The 23991-nt window shown below is 51.5% G+C and overlaps 1 protein-coding gene across 1 annotated transcript; it reads left to right on the forward strand.

Moving 5' to 3' along the window:
• Positions 1-20338: 20338 nt before the first annotated feature.
• Positions 20339-23743, forward strand: ASCL2 (achaete-scute family bHLH transcription factor 2). Its single transcript, XM_006051466.3, has 2 exons — positions 20339-22726; positions 23335-23743. Exon 1 carries the CDS (start codon positions 22128-22130, stop codon positions 22707-22709), a length of 582 nt encoding a protein of 193 aa, XP_006051528.1. The 5' UTR covers positions 20339-22127; the 3' UTR covers positions 22710-22726; positions 23335-23743.
• The last annotated feature ends 248 nt before the right edge of the window (positions 23744-23991 follow it).

Below are 23991 nucleotides of genomic sequence, written 5' to 3' on the forward strand. Positions count from 1 at the left end.
CCGTGGGGTCCTCGTGCCAGAGAATCAACAGGCAGAGAGGGGTGGCAATAAGGTTGGGGTGATCTGTCCCATCAGGTGGGAACTGGTGCTTACTCCAAGGAGGTGAGGATGAAAAAGAACATGTCTGGAAGGCAGAAGTCCCCTGGAGCATGGAGATTCCTGGTCCTGTGATGGAAATCAAATGGGAATTATAGCCATCGGCCCAGGCCTCTCAGGAATGAGGCCTTGGATTGACCCAAGGCAGGGAACCAGCGTCGGCTGAGGTGCCTACAGAGGCCAAGAGGATGTGGAGGTGGGCGTGGGGGAGGTGCTGACAGAGACTAGCCGTGGCCGCCAGGCTAACCACAGAGCTTGGAGGGTGTGACCACGGTTCCCGGCCCACCATTCTGTCTCTGCAGGTAAATCATAAAACGTCAGGGTGGGAATGTGACTAGGCAAGAAGAGAACTGGACACCACCCCGGGGTGGATAAAGGGACCTCCTCCCCTTTGTGGGGAGGGGAGCATGCTTCTGGTTGTCCAGGGCAGAAGTGTAATTTTACTTTGCCTTTATTTGGAAGCTGAGTGTGTTGGTTGCTCAGTTGTGTCTGACTCTCTGTGAGTAGCCCTGCAGGCTCCTCTGTCCAGGGAATTCTCCAGGCAAGAATATTGGAGTGGATAGCCATTTCCTTCTCCAGAGGATTTTCATGACCCAGGGATCAAACCTGGGTCTCTTGCATTGCAGGCAGATTCTTTACCATCTGAGCCATTGGAAAAGTTAAGTACAGTCAAAAAAAAGCACATAGCATTTCTTATGACTCCATGTGTATGAAAAATCCAGAACAGGCAAATCCAGAGACAGAAAGTGGAGTCGTGGGACTTCCCTGGTTGTCCAGTGGCTAAGTCTCCGAGCGCCCAATGCAGGGGGCCCAGGTTTGATCCCTGGTCAGGGAAGTAGGTCCCACATGCCACAACTAAAGATCCTGTGTGCTGCAACTGAGATACAGTCAAATAAAGAAATATTAGAAGGATGTGGGGTGAAACACAAAATCTCCCATCACAACCCTAAGTGCACGGCTCCGTGGCGTTGAGTGCACTGTGGCAGGACCATCACACTAGCCTCCTCCAGAACACTCTCATCTCCCTAAACCCACACTCTGTCCCCATGAAGCACTCATTCCCTCTCCCTCCCCAGTCTGGCCCCACCGCCCCAACATCTGTCTCTAGGAATCTGACCCCTCCAGGGGCCTTATGTGAGTGGAGACATACAGGACTCCATCCTCGATGAAGGATGGTGTCCTTTTGTGTCTGGCTTCTTGGCAGTAGGTCCAGAACATTCTGCACAGCTGCACTGCTCTCCTTCACGGCCGTCAGCCTGTGGCCTCAGTCACCTGACCTCAGTAGCCATCAGCTGGACTCACCAGTCCTGTCTGTGGCATCCACTCTCCCCTGCAGAGAGAGGAAGAGGGACTAATCCATTCCAACACCAGAATTGGCCGCTAGATGGGGACACTCAGGATCAACCATGGAGAAACCCTAGAAGCTAGAGGGAGGAAGGGATCTGAGGAAAGATCAGCAAGTATGATAAACTTCCGGGAGCACTGAAGGTGGTGGTGAACTGCAGTGCGTGTGTGTGCGTGTGTGTGTGTGAGACACACACACAGTGTGTCTCTGTTTTCCTCTCTCCATGGATCTGTCTGCAAATCCTCCTTCCCTCAGCCTCCTTGAACTTAGATTTCCACCTCCCCACCTCCGTGAAACCTTGGGCTCAGTTGGAGAATCACCCCCTGACCCCCGGGTTAGTTTCACCTCTCTCACAGGTCCCTCACTCCCCGCTGTCCGTGTTTGAACACAAAGTCACACGCACTGTTCCCTGATCTCTGGGAGCTGACAGCAGGCAAATGTGGGCCCAGTTATCCGCATGGCCAAGAGAGGACCGCCTGGAGATATTAACTTTTAACACGTGATTAAATGTAAGTCGCAGGTCTACAGTTACTTTACAGGGTAAAGGTAATATTTTGCCCTTTGTAATTTTTATTTTTGCAGGGAGGAACCTCGAAATTGTGTAAATATCCTGCTACTCTCCCCACTTTGACCCACTGCTTTAGCATTGATTGGTGATTTGCACCTACACAAATCAGCACTGCGATGCTGTGAAATGGACTATCAGAGGGGACCCTGAGAGTGTGGGGAGGAAAACGAACACAAGCTAATTGGACAAGAGGAGTCACAGAGCGAAAGAGAAATAGCAGGAGGAAATATTTGAAAACGTAACCAAATTAAGTACCTCAGAAGGAAAGAAAGACGAGAAAAAGCTCTCAGGGGCCAAACAGGATGAAAAGGAAGAAGCTAGAATCTTCCTATCGTAGCAACACAAAGATGAAAGTTCTGGAACGTTTCAGAGTAACCTGAAGATGGCCTGAACGGATGAGCTTCATATCGTTCTTCTCAAGAGCGGTGCTGAATACAAGGAGAAGTCATATTTGGAAAGTGCAGAGGACCAGTCACTTTTCACAAAGGACTTTCCAGGATATCATTATCATTTAAATGTGAAAGTGGAATAAAAACACTTTCAGAGACACCAAACTTCAGAGTATTTAGAATGTTTGCCACAGTAACACCCACTCTGGCAACAAGGTTCTCAAACAATAAGATAAATAAATTCCAGAAGCTGCTGCAAGGGGTGTGAAAGTGCGAGAGACCATGGATCTGCTCTCCATGCCTGTAAAAATCACCAACAGGAATACAAAACAGCATACAAGACATCGCCTCTAACTGTACCAAAACCAAGAGCAACTAGAAATTCATGGGTCAGGAATGTGCCAGGCTTCCCTGTGCTAAATTCTAGACTCAAACAGAGACCCTGGTGGAGGTTGTTGAAGTGAATAGACAGACATTTCTTGTAGGAATGCCTTAATATGACAAAGATGTCAAACCTCCTGAAATTAACCCAGGCTTATCCAGTGCCACCCGGATTCACATCTCAGCTGGGAGTTTGAAACACTCGGTGCACTTACTCTAATGTGATTACTGTTCAGTTGCTAGGTCGTGTCTGACTCGTTGCGACTTTAATGTGGATTACTGTTCAGTCACTAAGTCCTGTCTGACTCTTTGCGACTCCATGAACTGCAGCGTGCCAACTGTCCTTCACTATTTCCTGCAGTTTGCTTAAAAACATTAATCTGTTCATGACAGTCCTTTGGGGAAGTGAATAGCCATTTAACGGGAAAAGAAATCCATTAATTTTAATGGTAACAATTATAATGTGTTTCATCCTAACCTGATAACTTCCAAACATTCACAGATAAAATACCAATCAAGGCATGAAGATGAATTAATCTGAGTTATAAAGAACACAAGGATTTTAAAAGTTTGTCAACTTAAAAAAAAAAAATCTGCTGGGACTTTGATCGAGACTGTATCAGATCTATAGATCAACGTGCACCCAGGCGGAACGATATGGCAGGGCCGCAGGAGCCTCGGTTGGCCTCGGACAGCCAGTCCCCAGCAGGCCCACCAGCGGGCCACAGCCCGCGTCACCCCAGCGGCCCCGCCAGCAGGCCACTGCCCATGTCACTCCAGCAGCGTGGTGCGCCCGCTGTGCGTCGGGACTGGGGTTCGGTGCAGCGAGCCCTTCCTCCTGGGACATGGGGCGTGGCCAGAAAGGCGGCCGCCCCCTCGCCCAGCATGCACTGCTCCTTTGTGGGGAACCTGGTTCTAAATCATTAATAGCCGACCTGCTTTTTGGTCCCGGCTGCGTGCAGATGCAGAGCGGCTCCCTCGCTGCAATCTATTGAAAGTCAGCCCTTGACATGAGGGTTTGTAGAAAAAGAAAGAAGAAAAAAACGAAAACAAAGCAAAACAAACAGAAAAAGAAGATTAAAAAAGAAAAATTAACGAAAAAAAGATTAGATCAATGTGGGGAAAAATAATATCTATTGGATCTCCTAATCCATGAACATAATCCATGAATATAATCCTTATGATTATACAGTGGAAGTGACAAATAGATTCAAGGGATTAGATCTGATAGATAGAGTGCCTGATGAACTATGGACGGAGGTTCATGATATTGTACAGGAGACAGGGATCAAGACAATCCCCATGGAAAAGAAATGCAAAAAAGCAAAATGGCTGTCTGGGGAGGACTTATAAATAGCTGTGAAAAGAAGAAAAGCTAAAGGCAAAGGAGAAAAGGAAAGATATAAGCATCTGAATGCAGAGTTCCAAAGAATAGCAAGGAGAGATAAGAAAGCCTTCTTCAGTAATCAATGCAAAGAAATAGAGGAAAACAACAGAATGGGAAAGACTAGAGATCTCTTCAAGAAAATTAGAGACACCAAGGGAACATTTCATGCAAGTGGGCTCGATAAAGGACAGAAATGGTATGGACCTAACAGAAGCAGAAGATATTAAGAAGAGGTGGCAAGAATACACAGAAGAACTGTATAAAAAAGATCTTCAGGACCCAGATAATCACGATGGTGTGATCACTCACCTAGAGCCAGACATCCTGGAATGTGAAGTCAAGTGGGCCTTAGGAAGCATCACTACGAACAAAGCTAGTGGAGGTGATAGAATTCCAGTGGAGCTATTCCAAATCCTGAAAGATGATGCTGTGAAAGTGCTGCACTCAATATGCCAGCAAATTTGGAAAACTCAGCAGTGGTCATAGGACTGGAAAAGGTCAGTTTTCATTCCAATCCCAAAGAAAGGCAATGCCAAAGAATGCTCAAGCTACCACACAGTTGCACTCATCTCACAGGCTAGCAAAGTAATGCTCAAAATTCTCCAAGCCAGGCTTCAACAGTACATGAACCGTGAACTTCCTGATGTTCAACCTGGCTTTAGAAAAGGCAGAGGAACCAGAGATCAAATTGCCAACATTCGTTGGATCATTCAAAAAGCAAGAGAGTTCCAGAAAGACATCTACTTCTGCTTTATTGACTATGCCAAAGCCTTTGACTGTGTGGATCACAATAAACTGTGAAAAATTCTTCAAGAGACGGGAATACCAGACCACCTGACCTGCCTCTTGAGAAACCTGTATGCAAGTCAGGAAGCAACAGTTAGAATCAGACATAGAACAATATACCGTTTCCAAATCAGGAAAGGAATACATCAGGGCTGTATATTGTCACCCTGCTTAGTTAACTTATATGCAGAATACATCATGTGAAATGCTGGGCTGGATGAAGCACAAGCTGGGGTCAAGATTGCCAGGAGAAATATCAATAATCTCAGATATGCAGATGACATCCCCCTTACGGCAGAAAGCAAAGAACTAAAGAGCCTCTTGAGGAAAGTTAAAGAGGAGAGTGAAAAGGCTGGTTTAAAACTCAACATTCAGAAACCTAAGATCATGACATCTGGTCCCATCATTTCATGGTGAATAGATGGGGAAACAGTGGAAACAGTGGCTGACTTTATTTTTGGGGGCTCCCAAATCACTGCAGATGGTGACTCTAGCCATGAAATTAAAAGACACTTGCTCCTTGGAAGAAGAGCTGTAATCAACTTAGACAACACACTAAAAAATAGGGACATTACTTTGCCAACAAAGGTCCATCTAGTCAAAGCTGTGGTTTTTCCAGTGGTCATGTATGGATGCGAGAGTTGGACTATAAAGAAAGCTGAGTGCCGAAGACTTGATGCTTTTGAGCTGTGGTGTTGGAGAAGACTCTTGAGAGTCCTTTGGACAGCAAGGAGATCCAACCAGTCCATCCTAAAGGAAATCAGTCCTGAATATTCATTGGAAGGACTGATGCTGAAGCTGAAACTCCAGTAGTTTGGCCACTGGATGCAAAGAACTGACTCTTTTGAAAAGACCCTGATGCTGGGAAAGATTTAAGGCAGGAGGAGAATGGGACGACAGAGGAGGAGATGGTTGGCTGGCATCACCGACGTGATGGACATGAGTTTGAGCAAGCTCCAGGAGTTGGTGATGGAGAAGGAGGCCTGGAATGCTGTAGTCCATGGGGTCGCAAAGAGTCGGACACGACTGAGCAACTGAACTGAACTAAAGTGGGTTTGTCATAGCTCTTCTTCCAAGGAGCAAGCTTCTTTTAATTTCATGGCTTCAGTCACCATCTGCAGTGATTTTGGAACCGAAGAAAATGAAGTCTGTCACTTTATTTTATTTTTGTAGATTTGGTCAGATTTTTTCAGATGATTATGGTTTCTATGAATTAAAACATTTCGCTCTTACTTTCAGTTGCTTTCTTTTTCTTGCCACATGGCACCAGCTAAAACTTTCAGAACAATGTGAGACAGCAGTCAGAAATCGACCAGTTTCCTACCATTAAACTTGAGGCCTTTATTAGGCTGAGGAAGTGTCCTTTGATTCCTAGCTGCTGGCACCTCTAAAATTATGAATGACTATTGGATTTTGTCAGATGCTTTTTGTGAATCTATTGAAATAATGACATGGCTTTTATTTTTAAATATAATGTTGTCACTTAATTGGGTTGATTATGTTGAACCAACTTGCATTTCTAGAATTAATCCCCACTTGTATGGTTGGATTTGAGTTGCGAAGCTTTTCTTTAGGTTTTCCGCCTCTTATGTGCATGAGGAGTACCTGCAGTTGCTTTTCTTGTGTTTGTCTCTCTTTGGTGTCAGCACAACACCGCCTCCACAGGCTGAATTGGGAAGCATTTCATCCTTTTTCATTGTTCTCAGTGAGTTTAGGTAGAATTGGTGTTATTTCTTCCTTAAATATTTGAATCAAGTCACCAGCTATTCTAAGCGTGGAGTTTTTTTGAACAGTAAGTTTTTTCCCTTAACTACAAATTTAGTTTACTAAATAGATAGGAAGCTACCTTGGTTATTTCTTTTCGAATTAATTTTGGCAGTTTGTGATGAGTTTGTTATTTGTGTGCAGAAACACAACTCATTTCTGTATGTCGATTTTGTATCAGGCAACTTTGCTGAATTTATTGATGAGTAATAACCATATTTTGTTTTGTTTTTGATTTGTGGAATCTTTAGGGTTTTCTATCTATAAGTTCAGGTCATTTTCAAAAAGAAGCAGTTTTACTTCTTTCATGATTTGGATGTCTTTGATTTTTTTCCTGCCTGACTGCTCTGGCTAGGACTTTCAGTACTTCGTTGAATAGGGCTGTGGCTGTGAGCACCCTCTAACCCTGATGTTAGGGGAAAGGCTTTCATCTTTTCATCACTGAGTATGGTGTTAGCCATGGGATTGTCATATGTGGACTTGACTATGTTGAGGTGTGTTCCTTCTATACCCACTTTGTTAAGAGTTTTTTTTTTTTTAATCATGGAAAAATGTTGAATTTTGTCAAGTGCCTTTTCTGCATTTATTGAGACAAGAATATGATTTCCACCCTTCATTCTGTTAATGTGATGCGTCACACTGAATGACGTGTATTCTGAGGCGCCCTTTCACCCCAGGGATGAATTCCATTTGATCACAGTGTACGATCCTTTTAATGTGTGTTGCGTTTTGTTTGCTAGTATTTTGTTGACAATTTTTACCTGTATATTCATCAGCAATATTGACCTGAAGCTTTCTTTCCTTGTAGTTTCCTTATCTGGCTTTGGTATCAGGGTAATGTGATCTCGTAAAACGAATTTGGGAGTATTCCTTCCTCTTCAATTTTTGAAAGATTTTGAGAAGAATTGGCACTAATTTTTCTTTAAATGTTTAGCAACTTTCATCAGTGAAACCCTCTGGTCCTCTGTTGGGAGGTTTTTGATTAATGTTTTTAATCTCCTTAGTCACGTGACTCTTAAGATTTTCTGTTTCTTCAGGTTCAGTGTCAGTGGGTTGCGTCTTTCGAGGAATTGGTTCATTTCTTCTAGAAACAGTGATGTTGCTCATAGTGGTCTCCTGTCAATCTTTGGGTTTCTGTGGTCCTAGCTGTAACGTCCTCTCTTCCTTTTGTAATTTTATTCATTTGGATCCTGTCTTTATTTTTTTTTTCCCTTGGCTAGAGGTCTGTCAATTTTTCTTTATGCTTTCAAGAACCAATCCTTAGTTTCATTAATCCTTTCTATCATTTTCCTATTCTTTACTTCATTTATCTCTGCTCTAATCTTTACTATTTTCTTCCTTTTATTAAATTAGAGCTTAGTTTTTTTCTTTTCTATCTCCTTGAGATGTACTGTTAATTTGGGGGGAGACTTTTCTTTTTTCTTAATGGATGTGACTCCAGGTTTCTTTTGATTAGTTTGACACAGAATATCTTTTGAAATCTGTACCAATTATTCATTGTTGCTTAACAAATACCCCAAAGCTTAGTGGCTTAAAGTAATAAATTTTTTATCTCACAGCTTTTTTCGGGCAAGGAAACTGGGCGTGATTCAGCTGGGTGCCTCTGAATCAAGGATTCCCATGGGGCTAATTTTTTTCCTTTTCCTCAGGCCCCAGTAGGGCTTATCTTGGCAGAGCATCGAACTGTTACTAATCCTATTTTTATTTAAAATTTATATTTTAACTTTCATGAATTTTTAACTTGAATTTATATTTTTTAAAAAGTACTGCACTAAGGTGTTGTTATCTTGATTGACGAGTCTTTTGCTCCCTTACGTTACTGACTGAGGCCGTGCCTCACTCACCGCATCTTAGACTCAGCCCTGGGTGTGTCTCGCAAGATAATCAGGGCCTCTTTAGCCACTATCTCTCAGAGCATTGTCTTACTTTTAACATATTTGTGTCTTTATATTGGATGTGTATTTCTTTTTTTTGTTGTTGTTTTTTTGTTTTTTTTTTTTTGTTTTTTTGGATGTGTATTTCTAAAAAGCAGCATAGACTTAGACGTTTCTTTATTGTCTGTTATGACACCATCTGCCTTTTAACTGGGATATTTAGACCATTTACACTGAAGGTTATTATTGATTTGGTTAGGTCTGTCATCCAACTGTTTCCTTTTTACTTACCTGCTCTTTGCTCCGTTTTCTAGCTTTAAAAAAATTAATTGAATGTTGTAATTTTAATTATGCTGTTAGTTCCTGGCATCTAATCTTAGACTGGCTTATTAACTAATATTGTTGGCTTATTAACTATAACCTTCATGGTCTTCTTTTAGTATTTGCTTTAGGATTTGTAGTTTATATCTTAAATTTATAATCTGCCTTCCAGTGATATCATACAACCCTACACACAGTGTGAGAGCTTTACAGGAAGCTCTTCCACGCCCCTCCACACTCTGTACTATTGCTGTTATGCAATTTACTTCTGCATATCTCACGCCCCACACCATGCTGCTATCATTTTTGTTTACACGTTGACTTATCTTTTAAATTTATTTTTATTTTGGCTGTGCTGGGTCTTCACCATGGCACGCAGGCTTTCCCTGGTTGTGGCTCGTGGCTCTCTAGGGGTGGCGTGCAGGCTTAGTTGCTCCATGGCATGTAGGATTTTAGTTCCCCAACTGGGGACTGAACCTCCACCCCCTGCACTGGAAGGTGGATTATTAACCATTGGACCACCAAGAAGTTCCATGACTTAGCTTTTTTATTTTCAGATATATTTAGGTGATAATTTAAATATATTTACTCATATAGTTGGGCTTCTGGATGGTGCCAGTAGTTAAAAAAAAAGCCAGCGCAGGAGATAAAACAGACTCCGGTTTGATCCCTGGGTCAGGAAGATCCCTTGCAGGAGGGCATGACAACCACTCTGGGTATTCTTGCCAGGAGAATCCCTTGGCAGAGGAGCCTGGTGGGCTACAGTCCATGGGATCACAAAGAGTCAGACCTGACTGAAGCAACTTAGCTCACACACACTGATATAGTTACCATTTCCGATGCTCTGCGTTCTTTTGTGTACGTCTATAATTTCATCTCATATAATTTTCCTCCTGCATGAAGGATTTTTTTTTGTTTTTTTTTGGCTGCCCCATTTGTCATATAGGATCTTAGTTTCCTGACCAGGGATTGAACTCATGTCCCATGAATTGAGAGAGCAGAGCCACTGTGCTGCCAGAGAATTCTCATCAAAGACATTCTTTAATATTTGTCTAGTGTAGTTCTGCTGGCGATGAATTGTTTCAGCTTTTAAATGTCTGAAAAAAACTTTGTCTCTCTGAGTTTTTGCAAAATACTTTCACTGAGTATAGAATGCTAGGTTAATAGATTTTTTTCTATATATATTTTAAAAATTATATTATTGCATTGTTACCACTGAGAAATCTGTATTTTCTTTATTTTTATGCCTTTATGAATACCTTATTTCCCTGATTTTTTTCCTTTTTGGCCATGCCACATGGCATGTGGAACCTGGACCACAAGGGAAGTCCCCAGTGAGTGTTTTAAAGTATAGATTTTGTTATTATTCAGGCATAGCAAGGCCAACAGAGCCAAAGATGACCCTTGAAAAGACAGTTACAGTTTCTGAGAGGAGGGGGCAGGATGGGATGCTGGGGCTGGGTCAGGAGGCAGAGAGAGTGGAGAGAGTGGGAAATGTGGAGAGGAGCCTCTACTGTGGTTTCCATGGATGGAGTTGGAAAGGCTGGATGAACAGGCTTAATGTTGGCTGGTTTTAATAATTCCAGGGTGCTCTGGGGTACAGGGGCTCCCCTGGCTGTCTGGTTCCTGATCTGGGATGATGAGCGCAGGGGCTGGTGGTCCTGACTGCCAGAGCCCTATAGAGGAGGTGGTGGGTCTGTGCTCTGCCCGAGACGGTTTGCATGTCTGGCTTTTATCTCTAGGAGCCAGCCCCTCCCAGGGACGGGCAGTCTCTCCAGGGTCCCTGGAGCCCCAAGACGTCAAAGCACCAAATATAGACTAGAAAATGCAGTATTACAACGCAGCTTGGTGCTCCCTGTCTGGGCCTGTTGTGGCTCAGTATGGTAGCATGAGTCACACATGTGTTCAGCATTTGAAACGTGGCCAGACCAATGTAAGTATAACAAAATACACATCTGATTTCCAAACTTAATGTGAAAAGAAATTGTGAACTATCCACTCAATGGTTTTCATATTGATTATATGTTAAAATGTTATTCATTTGGATATATTATTAAAATTCATTTCTTTGTTCCTTTTTTTTAAAATGTGGTTACTAGGTACTTCAAAGTTACATTGAAGGTTCACATTATATTTGCCTTGGGTGGCCTGTGGCTCTTCTAATGTGTTTCCATGGGGACTTCACAGCCCTGGGGGTGGGAAGGGCTTTACACCCCTCTTCCACATGGGAACACCATACTCTTCTCTCCAGAGCAGGCTTTGAGTCTGTTCTCCCAGCTGGGGTGTTTGAGTCAATGTGACTGATCACTGGGAGCTCAGCTTCCACACGATCCTGGGACGTCTGGGAGGGTGTTTCCCAGTGAGGCTGGCATTGATTTGTGGGTGCAGGAGAGCAGGCGGCCTCCCTGTGGAGTGGGCACCTTCCCGTCCAGCGAGACCGGACCAGAACACAGGTAGAGGAAGGAGGGCTCCTCTGCTTCCTGTCTGGTTTCTCAAACTGGACACTGACCTTCTGCCCGCAGAGGCCTGAGACCTTTGGACTCGGGCTAAATCTCACCACTGGCTTTCCTGGGTTGCCCTCTTACAGATTGCAGATGGTGGGACTTCTCAACCCCCATAATCAAGTGAGCCAATTTCCCAAGATAAATCTGTATCTCTCATGGTTCTCTTTCTCTAGAGAACCCTATTAATAACAAAGATCTGGGTACTGAGAGTGTTTCCAGAGGGTACAGAATGTTAAGAGTGTATTTTTTGAATTCCAGGTTTCTAGGATCACTTTTCTAACCTGATGGGGTTTAAAGACACCAAGGCCTCTATTTCCAGCCAGAGCGAAAACACTGGCAGTCCTTGATGGGATCTGGAAAGAGAGATACTCAAAGCATGAATATCCGCAGCCTCCCCATCACCCACTCACACGAAGCAAGGAGCCGCACTGCTCTGCGGGTGGGCCTTTCGAGCACCTCTGGAAACCGGAGACGTCGTGACGTTGGCTGGTGCCGCCTGGTGCCTCTGGACAAAGTGGTTCAAGAAAAGTGCGAGTCTGAGATTTCAAATTCCCCGCTCAAGAGTCTCATAAATAATCTTAAAGATAATCTCAGAAAATAACCGCAGAGTCACAAATAATCTCACAAAGAATCATAAAGAGCTTCTGTGTATGGCCCGAGGAAAGCCTTATCTCCTTCTGCTGCAAGATTGAGATTACTGACAGCCACATGCCCGATCTCATCCTGACTCACCACGTGAACTGAGCTCCCAGCCTTGCAGGGTGTCTATGGTTAAAGTAGGAAGACCAGGAGACTGTGCTGCGGGGTGAGGACATGTGGGAAGATCCTGGAGGAAGGAGGGGTCCCGAGCCCTCAGATTCTCCTGAGTCCTCTTTGCCAGTGGAAGCAGCCTCTCCAGCCCCAGTGAGTAGGAACCTTCCCAGCTCCATCTGGAGGGGCTGACCCTGCATTGCCTGGGGAGATGCTAACAGTCCCCTGGAGACAGTTGCCACGGAGGATGCTGCTGCTTCTCAGGACTCGCCCTCACCACCTCTTGGCTTCTAGACCCATAATTCGACTCAAGTCCCAGCAGGTCCCCAAAGGCGAGGGGCAAAGTGTGCTCTGTGCTCCAGAGGGAGCGGAGTTTTCTGATCTATGCAGACAGAAGCTGAGGGGACACGAGAGACAGATGCTGAAGGTGTAGGATGCTGGAGGATGAAGTCTGTGGGACCGAATTTGTGGACACGAGCCTCTGAGCAGAGATTCTGAGTCTCCTGCTGCCGCTCTGGAGAAGGGGGTGGGGCTCTCACTGTTTGTTTTGCTGCTCGGCTGAGACAGGGGCCAAAACATGGCCTGTCATGATGGCCCGAACTGGAGGTGGCCTACCTCCCTTGTTCAAAGGTTTGGGGATACAGGATGTGAGAGTGGGTTTGTCGAGTAAGACTTGCCCACCCTCCTGGGAGGGCCCAGAAGACCCTCTCAGCACGACTGTGGGGAGCGCACCCATGGGGAGCCCCAACACCCCCAAGGATCATATCTTCAGAGGGCTGCATTCTCTGCCATCCAGACCTCGTGGTGGGAGTTGTGGTCATTGAACTGGGAAGCCTAAGTGAGCAGGGCCACTGGACCCCACTGGACCCCTAGTGGGGGCACTCACTACCAAAAGCAACGTGGGCACGGTGGCGGGGATGACCATCAAGGGGCAAGGCAGTGTCCAGGACAGTTGGACTGCGCTGACCCATGGTCTTAGCTGCTCGGCCCTGGTGCTGGTGTGGAAGCCTGCCGGGTTCTTATCTGGATAAGGAAGAAGTCCTAGGCCAAGTGAAGCAACATCTACCTGAATCATAAAGACAGAGGGTCACGGCCACTCAGCGAGGCCCCAGGCTTGAGCCAGTTTTCAGACCCAGGACCTTGAAGGAAGGGGAGGCCAGGGCCCCTTGAGGATGGACCCAGGACACCCCTGGAAGTGAATGCTGTCGGTCTTTCTCCCAGCCTTCCCCGGAGGACCTGCTGCTGCTCACAGGTGACTGTGTGCCAGGGAAGAGGAATAATGAGAGTTTCCAGGGGCCCCAAGACTCTGGCCCTGAACCCATACCCACTCCAGGAGACCCAAGCCTCCCTGGGGACCCCCCAGTCAGATGGGCCCCTGGAGGTCAGGGGTCGCGGCCGCTTCAGCTCAGGTGTGTCCATATCAGGCTCAGCAGCACAGCTGGAAGATAAATCCTCAACAGCTGGCAGAGTCCTCACATGGGTTCCCTGACTGTAGAGGAAGGGCTGTGATGGGGGGAAAGGCCAAGGGGAAACCCCTAGAACAGCCTCTCCTGAGGAAGACAGCACACCAGCCAGCATCCCTGGTTGGACTGAGAGGTCAGTGCCTCCACCCAGGACTTGAAGGCTGCAGGGGTGGAGAGGCGGTGATTCCCACAACAGCCCATGCTATTTGGCTTACGCAGAAGACAGTGGGTCTTGGAGAAGTGAGGCTGATGAGGTGGTGGCTTCAACTGCAGCTGCTGTATCAGGCGTGGTTTCACTGCTTGAGCAAATTCACACCTTCCCTAGTGCCCAGCGTGCACCCCCGGATCTGACAAGCGCCTTTTCCTTCATCCTTGTGCCTAAGGCCCAGCAGAAACAGCTTGCTTTTACCTGGGAAGGCCAGCAGTACACCCTCGCTGTCCTACATCAGGGGTAAGGCGACTCTCTAGCCCTGGGCCACAGTTGAATTCACAGGGACCTTGGTTACTTTCCCTTCCACAAGACATCACACTTGTGCACTACACGGATGGCATTTTGCTGATTTTTGAGCCTATCGAGCAAGAAGCAGCAACTACTCTAGGCTTACAACATTTGTATATCAGAGGGTAGGAAATAAAACCAATGAAAATTCAGGGGCCTTCCATCTCATTAAAATTTCTAGAGAGTCCAGTAAAGTGGCAAGATATCCTTTCTACGGTGAAGGATAGAGTATTTCATCTGATCCCTCCTGCAACCAAAAACGGAGACAATGTAGTCCTCATTTGGGTGTGTTACTCGGGCCCACTGACCGACTAGACGATTGCTGGGTGGGGTGGGGGGCTCTGCTACAGGTCTAGGCTGTGCACTCCTGGAGTCCTAGCAGGTCCAGTGGTCCTGGAAGTGTCAGGGCAGAGATGGATGCTCTTTGAGTCTTCGGCAGCCCCTAGAGATGAATCACAGGGCAGGCCCTTAAGATTTGGGAGCAGGACTTTGCCATCCGCCCTAGAAAACTGCTCTCCTCTTGAGGACTCTGGGCCTGCTACTAGCCTTAGCAGAGGCTGAACACTTCTCCACAGGTCACCAAGTTACCATGTGACCAGCTTATCATGAACTGGGTGTTATCTTTATCTGAGCCAGAAAGCTGGGTGTGCAGGGCAACTCTCCACCATCCAATGGAAGTGGCATGTAGCTGGGCCTGACCAAGCAGGCCCTGAAGGCAGAGGTTAGTGACCTGAAGAAGTGGCTCAAATGCCCATGGCTCCCACCCCTGCTACACTGCCTTCTTTCTCCCTGCCTGAACCTGTGGGCTCGGGGGGAGGGGGTGGCTTCCTAGATCTACCAACAGAAGAAGAAGCACCTCGGTCTTGTTTACAGATGGTCCTGTGCGATATGCAGGCTCCCCCCACCAGAGGCAGACATCCCTCAGGGACATGGTGAAGGGCAGTCCTCCCGGTGGGCAGAGCTTTGGGCAGTGCACCTGGTCCTGCACTTCGCTTGGAAGGAGAAACGGCCAGATGAGTGGTGATAACTGGACTCATGGGCTCTGGGCAGTGGTTTGGTTGGGTGGTTAGGGACTCCGAAGCAACATGACTGGAAAATTGGTGACAAGGAAATTTGGGGAAGAAGTATGTGGATTGGCAGGAACCCTGAAAATATTCATGTCCCACATGAGTGCTCACCAAAGGGTGAACTCAGCAGAGGATTTTAGTAACAGAGTGCACAGGAGAACCATCCTGTAGATCCCAATCAGCCTCTTTCCCAGCCACCCTGTCATCGTGCAGTGGATTAAGTAAAGTGGCCTTGGTGGCAGGGATGGGGGCATGCATGGGTCCAGCAACATGGATTCCACTTACCAAGGCTGAGTGTCCAATCTCCCAAGACCAACACCAAACCCCTGATTTGGCGCCACCCCCCAGAGGGGCCAGCCAGCTACCTGATTAATTACACCAGCGTGTAACAGAGCAGGACGCTATGGGGACTTCCCGGAAGAGAGCCCTCCACTATGTCTTGTCTGCAGAGAAACTTCAGCCTCCCAAACCTTCCCTGAGTTCCAAAGAGTAAATTTAATCACAGAAGTCAGAAAATGCGGAAAGAAAGGAAAACAGTCAAACAAGATAAAATAATACTAGTTTAGCCATTAAGTTAAGAACCTTGAGTTCCTCCTTCAGGGCTGTACATGATATTCTGAGCCATGTCCTTTGAGCTGCTTTGCAGACACTGAAATCCCCACCAGGTGGAGGAAGTTAACTGCAAACTGCCCACCAGCACAGAGACCCCAGATGGGTTGGAACCAGAGGGTGGACGATGTTGGCTCTGATTAGCTCATCACCAACCAATCAGAAGAATGTCCATGAGCTGATCACCCACCCCACAGCCTCTCTCCCTTACCCTTCAGGGAGTTCAGGCCTTTTGAGCACCAGCTGCCTGGACTCCTTGCTTGGCATCTGCAATAGACACTGCACTTTTCTGCACCACAACCGCGTGTCGGTAGACTGGCTTTACTGCTCCCGGGTGAGTGGACCCACATTCAGTAACAGGACTGTTTTCATCATGGCTCCCCTGGTAGCTCAGTTGGTAAAGAATCTGCCTGCAGTGCAGGAGACCCCAGTTTGATTCCTGGGTTGGGGAGATCTGCTGGAAAAGGGATAGGCTACCCACTCCAGTATTCTTGGGCTTCTCTTGTGGCTCAGCTGATAAAGAATCAGCCTGCAATGCAGGAGACCTGGGTTTGATCCCTGGGTTGGGAAGATCCTCTGGAGAAGGGAAAGGCTACCCACTCCAGTATTCTGGCCTGGAGAATTCCAGGAACCATGTAGTTGATGGGATCGCAAAGAGTCAGACACGGCTGAGTGACTTTCACTTTCATCACAGAAGAGACAGTCTTTTGTTCCTACTGGGACAGACACCCATGCTGGATACGGCTTTGCCTTCTCTGCATTCAGTACTTGTGCCGAAGTGAATCACAGAATGCCTTATCCACCTCATGGTATCCCGCACAGCGTTGCTTCTGATTAGGGAAGAAAGGGTGGCAAGGGGCCCCTGCCTGTGGAACGCACCACGTTCCCCACCATCGTGAAGCAGCTGGCTTGCCAGATGGTGGAATAGCCTTTTGAAGACTCAGTTATAGCACCAGCAAGCTGGCAATGCCCTGCGGGCTGGGGCGGGTTCTCCAAGAGGCTGCGTGTGTTCTGAGTCGGTGTCCACGGTACGAGCTGATTCACAGCGGAGACTCCTGGGATGAAGGGGTGAAGTGGCAGTGGCCCTGGCTGTGACACCAGCGTGACGGTTCCGTCCTGATCCTGAGACCGTGCATGCTCCTGCTCAGAGCTCTCAGTTCCACCAGGAGTTAAGCAATGAGTCCACTGAACCGGAAGTTAGGGCTCACCAGCCAATGCAGGGTCCTTGTGTCTCAGAATCAACAGGCAGAGAAGGGACTCACTGTGCTGGCCAGGGCTCCTGATCCCAAAGTGGGGGGCTTGGCTGCTCCCTCCTCATGAGAGGCGAGAAAGCGCACGAAGGCACCGGAGGTCTGGGATTGAGGCCAAGGGGAAATGATAGCAGCCCAACCCAGGCAGGACCACTGATGACCCGACCCTCTAGGAACGACGGTTTGGGTCAACCACCAAGCACAGAACCACAGCAAGCTGAGGGGCTCGCTGAAGGCACAGGGAGCATGGAGCAGGCAGTGGGAGAAGGTGGTTACGAATATTGACTACAGCCTCACGACCGTTACAGAAACCAGAACTGGAGTTGTGGTATTTATTTCCCCCTTCTGCTACAGTTATTGTTCAGTCACTAAGTCGTGTCCAACTCTTTGCGACCCCATGGACTGCAGCATGCCAGGCTTCCCTGTCCTTCACCATCTCCTGGAGCCTGCTCAAACTCAAGCCCATTGAGTCGATGATGCCATCCAACCATCTCACCCTCTGTTGCCCCCTTCTCTTCCTGCCCTTTGGCTGTAAGTGTCATGGAACCAAACAAACTTGGGTTTGCTCTCCTGCGTGCAGTAGAGCCAATCTACTGACACGTGGTTGTGGTGAAGGAAAGAAGTGCAGATTTATCGCGGGTGCCAAGCAACGAGTCCAGGCAGCTAGTGCTTAAGAGGCCTGAACTCCCTGAAGACTCATAGGGTGAGGGAAGGGAGTGATGAGTGATCAGGGTGAGTGATCAGCTTGTGGACGTTCTTCTGGTTGGTCGGCAGTGAGGAAATTGGGAGGCGATATCAACCTCTGATTCAAACAAGCCTGGGGTCAGGCAGCATGCAGTCAACTTCTCCTGCCTGATGGGGCTTTCAGTACCTGCAAAACAGCTCAACGGACATGGCTCAGAATACCATCTGCAGCCCTGGAGGAGCAGCTAAAGGTCCTTGACTTGAATGGCCGCACTATTCTTTTGTCTTGCTCAAATGTTTTCTTTCTGCGTTTTCTCATTTCTCTGATTCCATTTAAAGTGTTTCCACACAGGAAGCAGGGAGGAGACGTGGCGGGGTGTGCAGGGAGGGAGGCTCCGTTCTGGGAAGGTCCCACCGGGTCCTGCTTGGTGATGCAGTTGTGCATCTCTGTTTCTCTCCTGTCTTCTCCTCTCGTCATGTCACATACGATGCCCTGACTTCATGTCACAGCATTTAGGCCTGGGAACTTAAACCAGTGTTTAAGGATGTCGGGAGAGAGACACACCCCCAGGCCTCCTCCTCCTCTTCTGGGGCAGGAGGGCATGTGCTTTTGTTTGTAGGCAGGACAGCTGTACACAGGAGGCAGAACTATGACCTTTCTATTTTTTTTGTCTGGAGCTCAGGCATGGATTCAGGAGCTGGGTACAGGTGCCACGTGGACAAGGGGTGGATGTGTGATGATCAGTTTTGAGTGTCAACCGGCCCAGCTCACAGGTGCCCAGATTAGACTTTATTTCTGGGTGTGTTTCTGGATGGGGTGAAGATTAGAATCAGCGTCCGCTGCAGTGTGGACCAGCATCACGGAGTTCACTGAGCGCTTGAACGGAACAACGGATGCAGTGGGAGGAATTCACCTTTCCTCCTCCGTCTGCCTGCTGGAGCTGGGACCGGCCAGCTCGCCATCTCCCGCCCCTGCACTGGGGCTTACACCACCAGCCCCCAGGTTCTCAGCTCTCCACACTTGGACGGGATCCCACCAGCACACAGGCTTTCTGGGTCTGCCTCCTGCAGACGGTAGACATGGGGCTTCCCGACTCTACCATCATGCGATCGGGTTCCTCATCATAAACTTCTTGTTACATATTATCTGTTTCTCTGGAGAATCCCAACTGGTCATTGGTGGGTATGATGCTTGATGTCTGGAAGTACTTCATGTCCCATGGCTCCTGCCCACCCCACTGAATTCCAGAAGGTTCTGGACTCCCAAGTGACCTGGGCACACAGGTGGGACTCCTGCAGGAGGGCTTCAGGACAACCTGTGGGCTTGGAGAAGCTGCTGGCTTGGCCCAGACTGGCTACCCGCCTCCCACCTGTGCCCTGACCCAGAGAATGCACTTAGGCAGCCAGGGAGGAAGGCCCTGGAGGGGTGGACAGGGAGGTGGGCAGCAGCCTTGGGCTGCAGGAGGAGTGAGGAGCCCAGGCCAAGGCAGCTGACAGTCAGCCCTGCTCGCCCTCACCCAGGCATGGAGCTCACCCAGCCTCTGCCTAGTCCAGTTCTGCCCCAGAGAAGGGGGACCCAGAGCCTCTCTGGGCCTCACGTGTCCCCAGGGTGCCCCACATTTTCAGGGTCTACACCCCAGTCCCATGGAGCCCGTGATTTCAGAGTGGGCAAGCGCTCAGCCTTGGTCACCCTGGAGCAGGGGTTGGCATGTCCCCCTGGAGCAGCGGGACACCGGGCTGCTGGGACCTCTCAAGGTCAATGGCAGAGCTGGGCCTGGACTGCTCCCCTGTCCCTCAGCCACCGCCCACTCCCGCACCGGGCTGCTGGGACCTCTCAAGGTCAACGGCAGAGCTGGGCCTGGACTGCTCCCCTGTCCCTCAGCCACCGCCCACTCCCACAGTGGCCAGCTCCTTCTGATCCTCTGTGCTGGACGTGAGGTCCCCTTAGCGAAGCACGGTCATGCATGGCCTGGGCACGGGCAGTGCCCTGTGGACACAGAGAGAAGGGTACCTGTCTTTCCGCGTGGAGCCCTCAGATGGACACCCAGGATGAGGGGCACGCTGTGCACAGCACGGCGCTGAGGGATCCACAGGGCTCTGGTGATTCGGCCTCAGAGCTGAGCGTGAGGCCAGCGCAGAGGGGAGCCAGGCTTAATCCCCGGGCCCGGGCATGATCCGACTCGCCGGGGTAATGACCCTCCTGCTTCCAGGCAGTGGACAGGCGGGAGGGGGCAAAGCCAGAGCCCAGGAGGCTGGGCAGAGGCAGAGGCAGCCCCCAGGAGGCCCCGTGGAAGTTCAGGCAGGGCCCTGTTTGCAGGACTTGGGAATTCTCCCTGGCACCCTTGGCACAGGCAGGCAGATTCCTATCTGGCTGGGGGTTTGCCAAATAACCCTCAGGGAAGGAGGGGGCTCTTACCAGAGAGGGGGTGCAGAGGCCAGCCAGGCCTTCCGCTCTGAAGGGACCTTATTCCTATCTGGGTTGCTCCACTGGCCAGAGGTGTGACTGTGGACACATTCCATGTCCTGTCTGAGTCAGCTTCTTCCTGAGAAACAGGGCCCCACACCCACCTGGCTCCTGGCAAGTGCTAGACTCCAGGTCACTTCCTACAGGAGGCAAGCCGACCAGACTTGCCAGAATCCTTCAGGGGGACAGGAGCCAGAGGGCGCCACCAGGCAGGCAGGAAACCCTCGCCACGGTGCCCCGTGGGGTCCTCGGGAGGCGCCCCAGCCCCCTACCCCTTCCCCTTGCCAGCAGAGTAAGTCTGCTCCAGGTAGCTGGGCCCGCCCCTTACCCCCGCCCTCCATTCCCGGAGGTCCTGGCCCTAAGGGTCTGGTTGCTTTTCGGGAAAAACCTGCTGGGTATGGCCTCCCGAGGGCACAGCCATTTGGCTGGCCTTCCCAGGCCGCGGGGCAGGACAAAACTCTCCCATTAACGGCGCACGTCCAAAGTCCCTGCCCCCTCAAACCCCGAAAGGTACCCCCGTCGGTCAGCGGGAAAGGCGGCTGCCCCCCGACTTCCCCCCACCGGCCAATCCCAGCGCAGGGGTAGGTGGCAGGTGCTGGCACTGAGGGAAAAGGGTCATGAAGGCGGGTAGACATCCACGGGTGAGCAGCCCGAGGGAACCGGTCCAAGAAGGCAGGACGATTTCAGGGGAGTATGGAAAGTAAAGGAAGCTTCGAGAGCGGGGCGGGGGGAGACGGGCAGAGGGGAAAGGCAGGCGGACTGCCCCCCGGGGTCCAAAGCGGTCTGAGCAAATCTCCAGGCCCTTCGCCTCAAAGGCGCGCAAGGCCGGGGGCAGACTGTGTACGTGGCAGGGAACTGGGGGAACGCACCCCAGGAGCCAGACCTCCGGCCTCCACCCCACCCCAGCGCGCCGAATCTCCACCACTTCTTAAGCCCCGCCTTGGCGGGAAGACGGAGTGGCCCTCTCGCAGGCCCCGCAGAATAACAGGTGGGCGCCCGGCCAGGAACAGGTGCGCGTGGGAGCGCGCGCCCACCCGGGTGGCGGGGAGGGGCCGGGCGGGGCCGCGCGGGCGCCAAGCTTTGTTAGAGACGCTCCGGGAGCCACGCGTCTGGCGTACACGCTTCCTCCCAGGGGCCGGGCGTGGGGCCGCGCTCGCCGCGATTGGCCGAACGGGCGGCCCGCCATTGGCTGAGGCCCCCCCCACGCCCCTCGGCCTCAAGGGGCGGAGCGTGGGTGCCGGCTGCCCGGCGCGTGCTGCCCCCGGGGGTCTCACGCGCCTCCGGAATGGCTGAGCCGTGGCGGTGGACACACCCTACCCTCAAAGGCGAACGCGGCGGGGGTTGTACCCAGGACCTGTGAACAGCAACTTCGGGGAGTGGGGGGCGGTGCGCACGCGGGACCCGCGGACTGCATCTTGGGGGCGCACTGGGCACCTGCTGGGAACAAGGACGCACTGGGGGCCTGCGGGCTGTGCCTGGGGGACTGGGTGCGGTCTTCGGAGGCTCACGGCTCTGTCTTTGCAGACTGTGCGCCAGGGGTTGGGCGAAGCGTGGCGCGAGGGGGAGGCAAGGGAAGGAGGGCGTGAGAAAGGAGGCGGCGGCGCGGAGGAGGGTTATCTATGTATTTAAAAACGCGCCACCTGCGCCGCTCAAGGAAGACCTGGCGAGCGTCTGACAGCACGCGCGAGTCACGAGCCCCCCACGCTCCTCGGCGCGCACTGCCCGCCCTCTCTCGGTCTCCTGCGCCTTACTGTCCCCGGACCCCGGACGACCTGGGGCCGCGTACCCGGGGTAGTCTTGGCAGCGCAGTGCCCGATCGTCGTTGAGACTTGACCGGCGTTCCTCCGCCCTCGGTTCCTTGCCCTCCACCTTCCTGCGGCGCACAGAGACTTTGGGGGAAGCGCGGGGCGAGTGGATGCAGACGCGATGGACAGCCGCGCACTACCCCGGCCCGCGCCCCCGGCGCCTGGTGTCCCGGGCTGCTGCGCCGCTCGGCCGCGACCGGAGTCTCCAGAGCTGCTCCGCTGCAGCCGCCGGCGGCGGCCGGGCGCGGTGGACCCCGGCAGTGGAGCGGCGGCCGTGGCGCGGCGCAATGAACGCGAGCGCAATCGCGTGAAGCTGGTGAACTTGGGGTTCCAGGCGCTGCGGCAGCACGTGCCGCACGGCGGTGCCAGCAAGAAGTTGAGCAAGGTGGAAACGCTGCGCTCGGCGGTGGAGTACATCCGCGCCTTGCAGCGCCTGCTGGCGGAGCACGATGCTGTGCGGGCCGCGCTGGCCGGGGGGCTTCTGGCCCCGGCCGCGCGCCACCCCCTGCCCCGCGCTCCATCGGGGACCCCCGCCACCGCCGCCTCGCCCTCCTGCGCCTCGTCGTCCCCGGGTCGTGGGCACAGCTCTGAGCCCGGGTCCCCGCGTTCCGCCTACTCGTCGGACGACAGCGGCTGTGAGGGCGCCCTGAGCCCCGCGGAGCGCGAGCTGCTCGACTTCTCCAGCTGGTTAGGGGGCTACTGAGCGCCCGGCCCCGCAAGGTAGGCTCCAAGAGGCGGGAAGGAGGGAGGGCTGGAGGGAGGGCAGCTGGGCGCGTGGAGACAACGGCCTCACTGCTCGCGCTCCCGAGAGCCCGCGAGGCCCGGAGCGAGGCCGGAGCGACGGCCTGGATTTCGCTCCCTCTTTATTCCTCCCCAGACTTCTTCAAGCCTGTGCAAGACTAGCGTTTGTTTGTCCGGGATTGCAAAACTTCCCCCTCGCTGCTCCGCCGCCGTAGGGGGAGCGGGGAGACGGAGGGCTGGGGCGGGTGAGGCCCCGAGTGTTTGCGGATCTCGGGGCAGACTAGGGCGCTGGGAGGCGAAGAGACTTTGCATTGCAAATTGCGCGCCCGGCCCGGTGGCAGAAATGAGTCGGCGGGGCGCGGAGCCCTGACTCACCCCGGCTCCGAGCGCTCGCCCCGCCCGGCGCCCAGGGCCGGGCCACACACCGAAGCCGAGGCTCCTACGGAGACCTGGGCTCCAAAACCCACCCAGAGAACGAAACTGCCGACTCCGCTTGTGGGTGTGGGGGAGGGCCGGGCTGCGTGGGGTCTCCGGGGCCGGATCCCGCACTAACGCACGTGCCTGCCCCACCCCCCCTTCCCTCCCAGCGGCGGGGAACGCGCTCACCCCTGCGGAGCCAGTCGGTTGGAAAGGCTCCCGCCTCCGTGTTCGTCGTTCCGCGGGCCAAGCCACCACCGAGCCAGGGATCCAGCCGACGCTCCCCGCCATCCAGCCTGACCCAAGGCTAGTGTGCAAGCACTCCCGCCTGACCTCCTCCCGGCGGCAGCTTCCTCGGACCCCAGCCACCCTGTCCGCAGAGACTTTCCACTGGACTGGGGCTGCGGAACCGACACTTGGAGGTTTGAAGGGGAGAGGGCTTTATGACGACGCAGATTATGTTTTTTTTTACGAACACATGGACTTGAACTGCTCAGGGACACTGGCGGTATGAAGGCTTATTTTTGTACAAAGAACCCTTAGATTTAGAACACAATAAAGACTGTTTATTCCCTCTTCCTGGAAGTTGTGAACCTGGCTGAAATCTCCCGTGCCACAGCCCTTGTGCAGAGTTCCTGGTGGGCGTCCCCTTTCATCTCTGCCAGCTGTGGAGAGACCAGCCTCAGGAAACCTGTTTTAGGGAAGGTGGATCTATATGTAAACCGGTGCTGTGTATCAATGGTGGTGGGGGTACCCGCTCCATACCCCTGAGGCCCCCCATGATCCAGGTGAGGGTCCCGTGTGGGTGGGAGGGTGGTGGCTTCAAC

The sequence above is a fragment of the Bubalus bubalis genome, chromosome 5, assembly GCF_019923935.1.
Source record: "Bubalus bubalis isolate 160015118507 breed Murrah chromosome 5, NDDB_SH_1, whole genome shotgun sequence".
Taxonomy (NCBI): Eukaryota; Metazoa; Chordata; class Mammalia; order Artiodactyla; family Bovidae; genus Bubalus; species Bubalus bubalis.

What these genes read in the sequence shown, in the direction of transcription:
- ASCL2 (XM_006051466.3), top strand. Translation starts at nt 22,128, where the DNA reads ATGGACAGCCGCGCACTACCCCGGCCCGCGCCCCCGGCGCCTGGTGTC.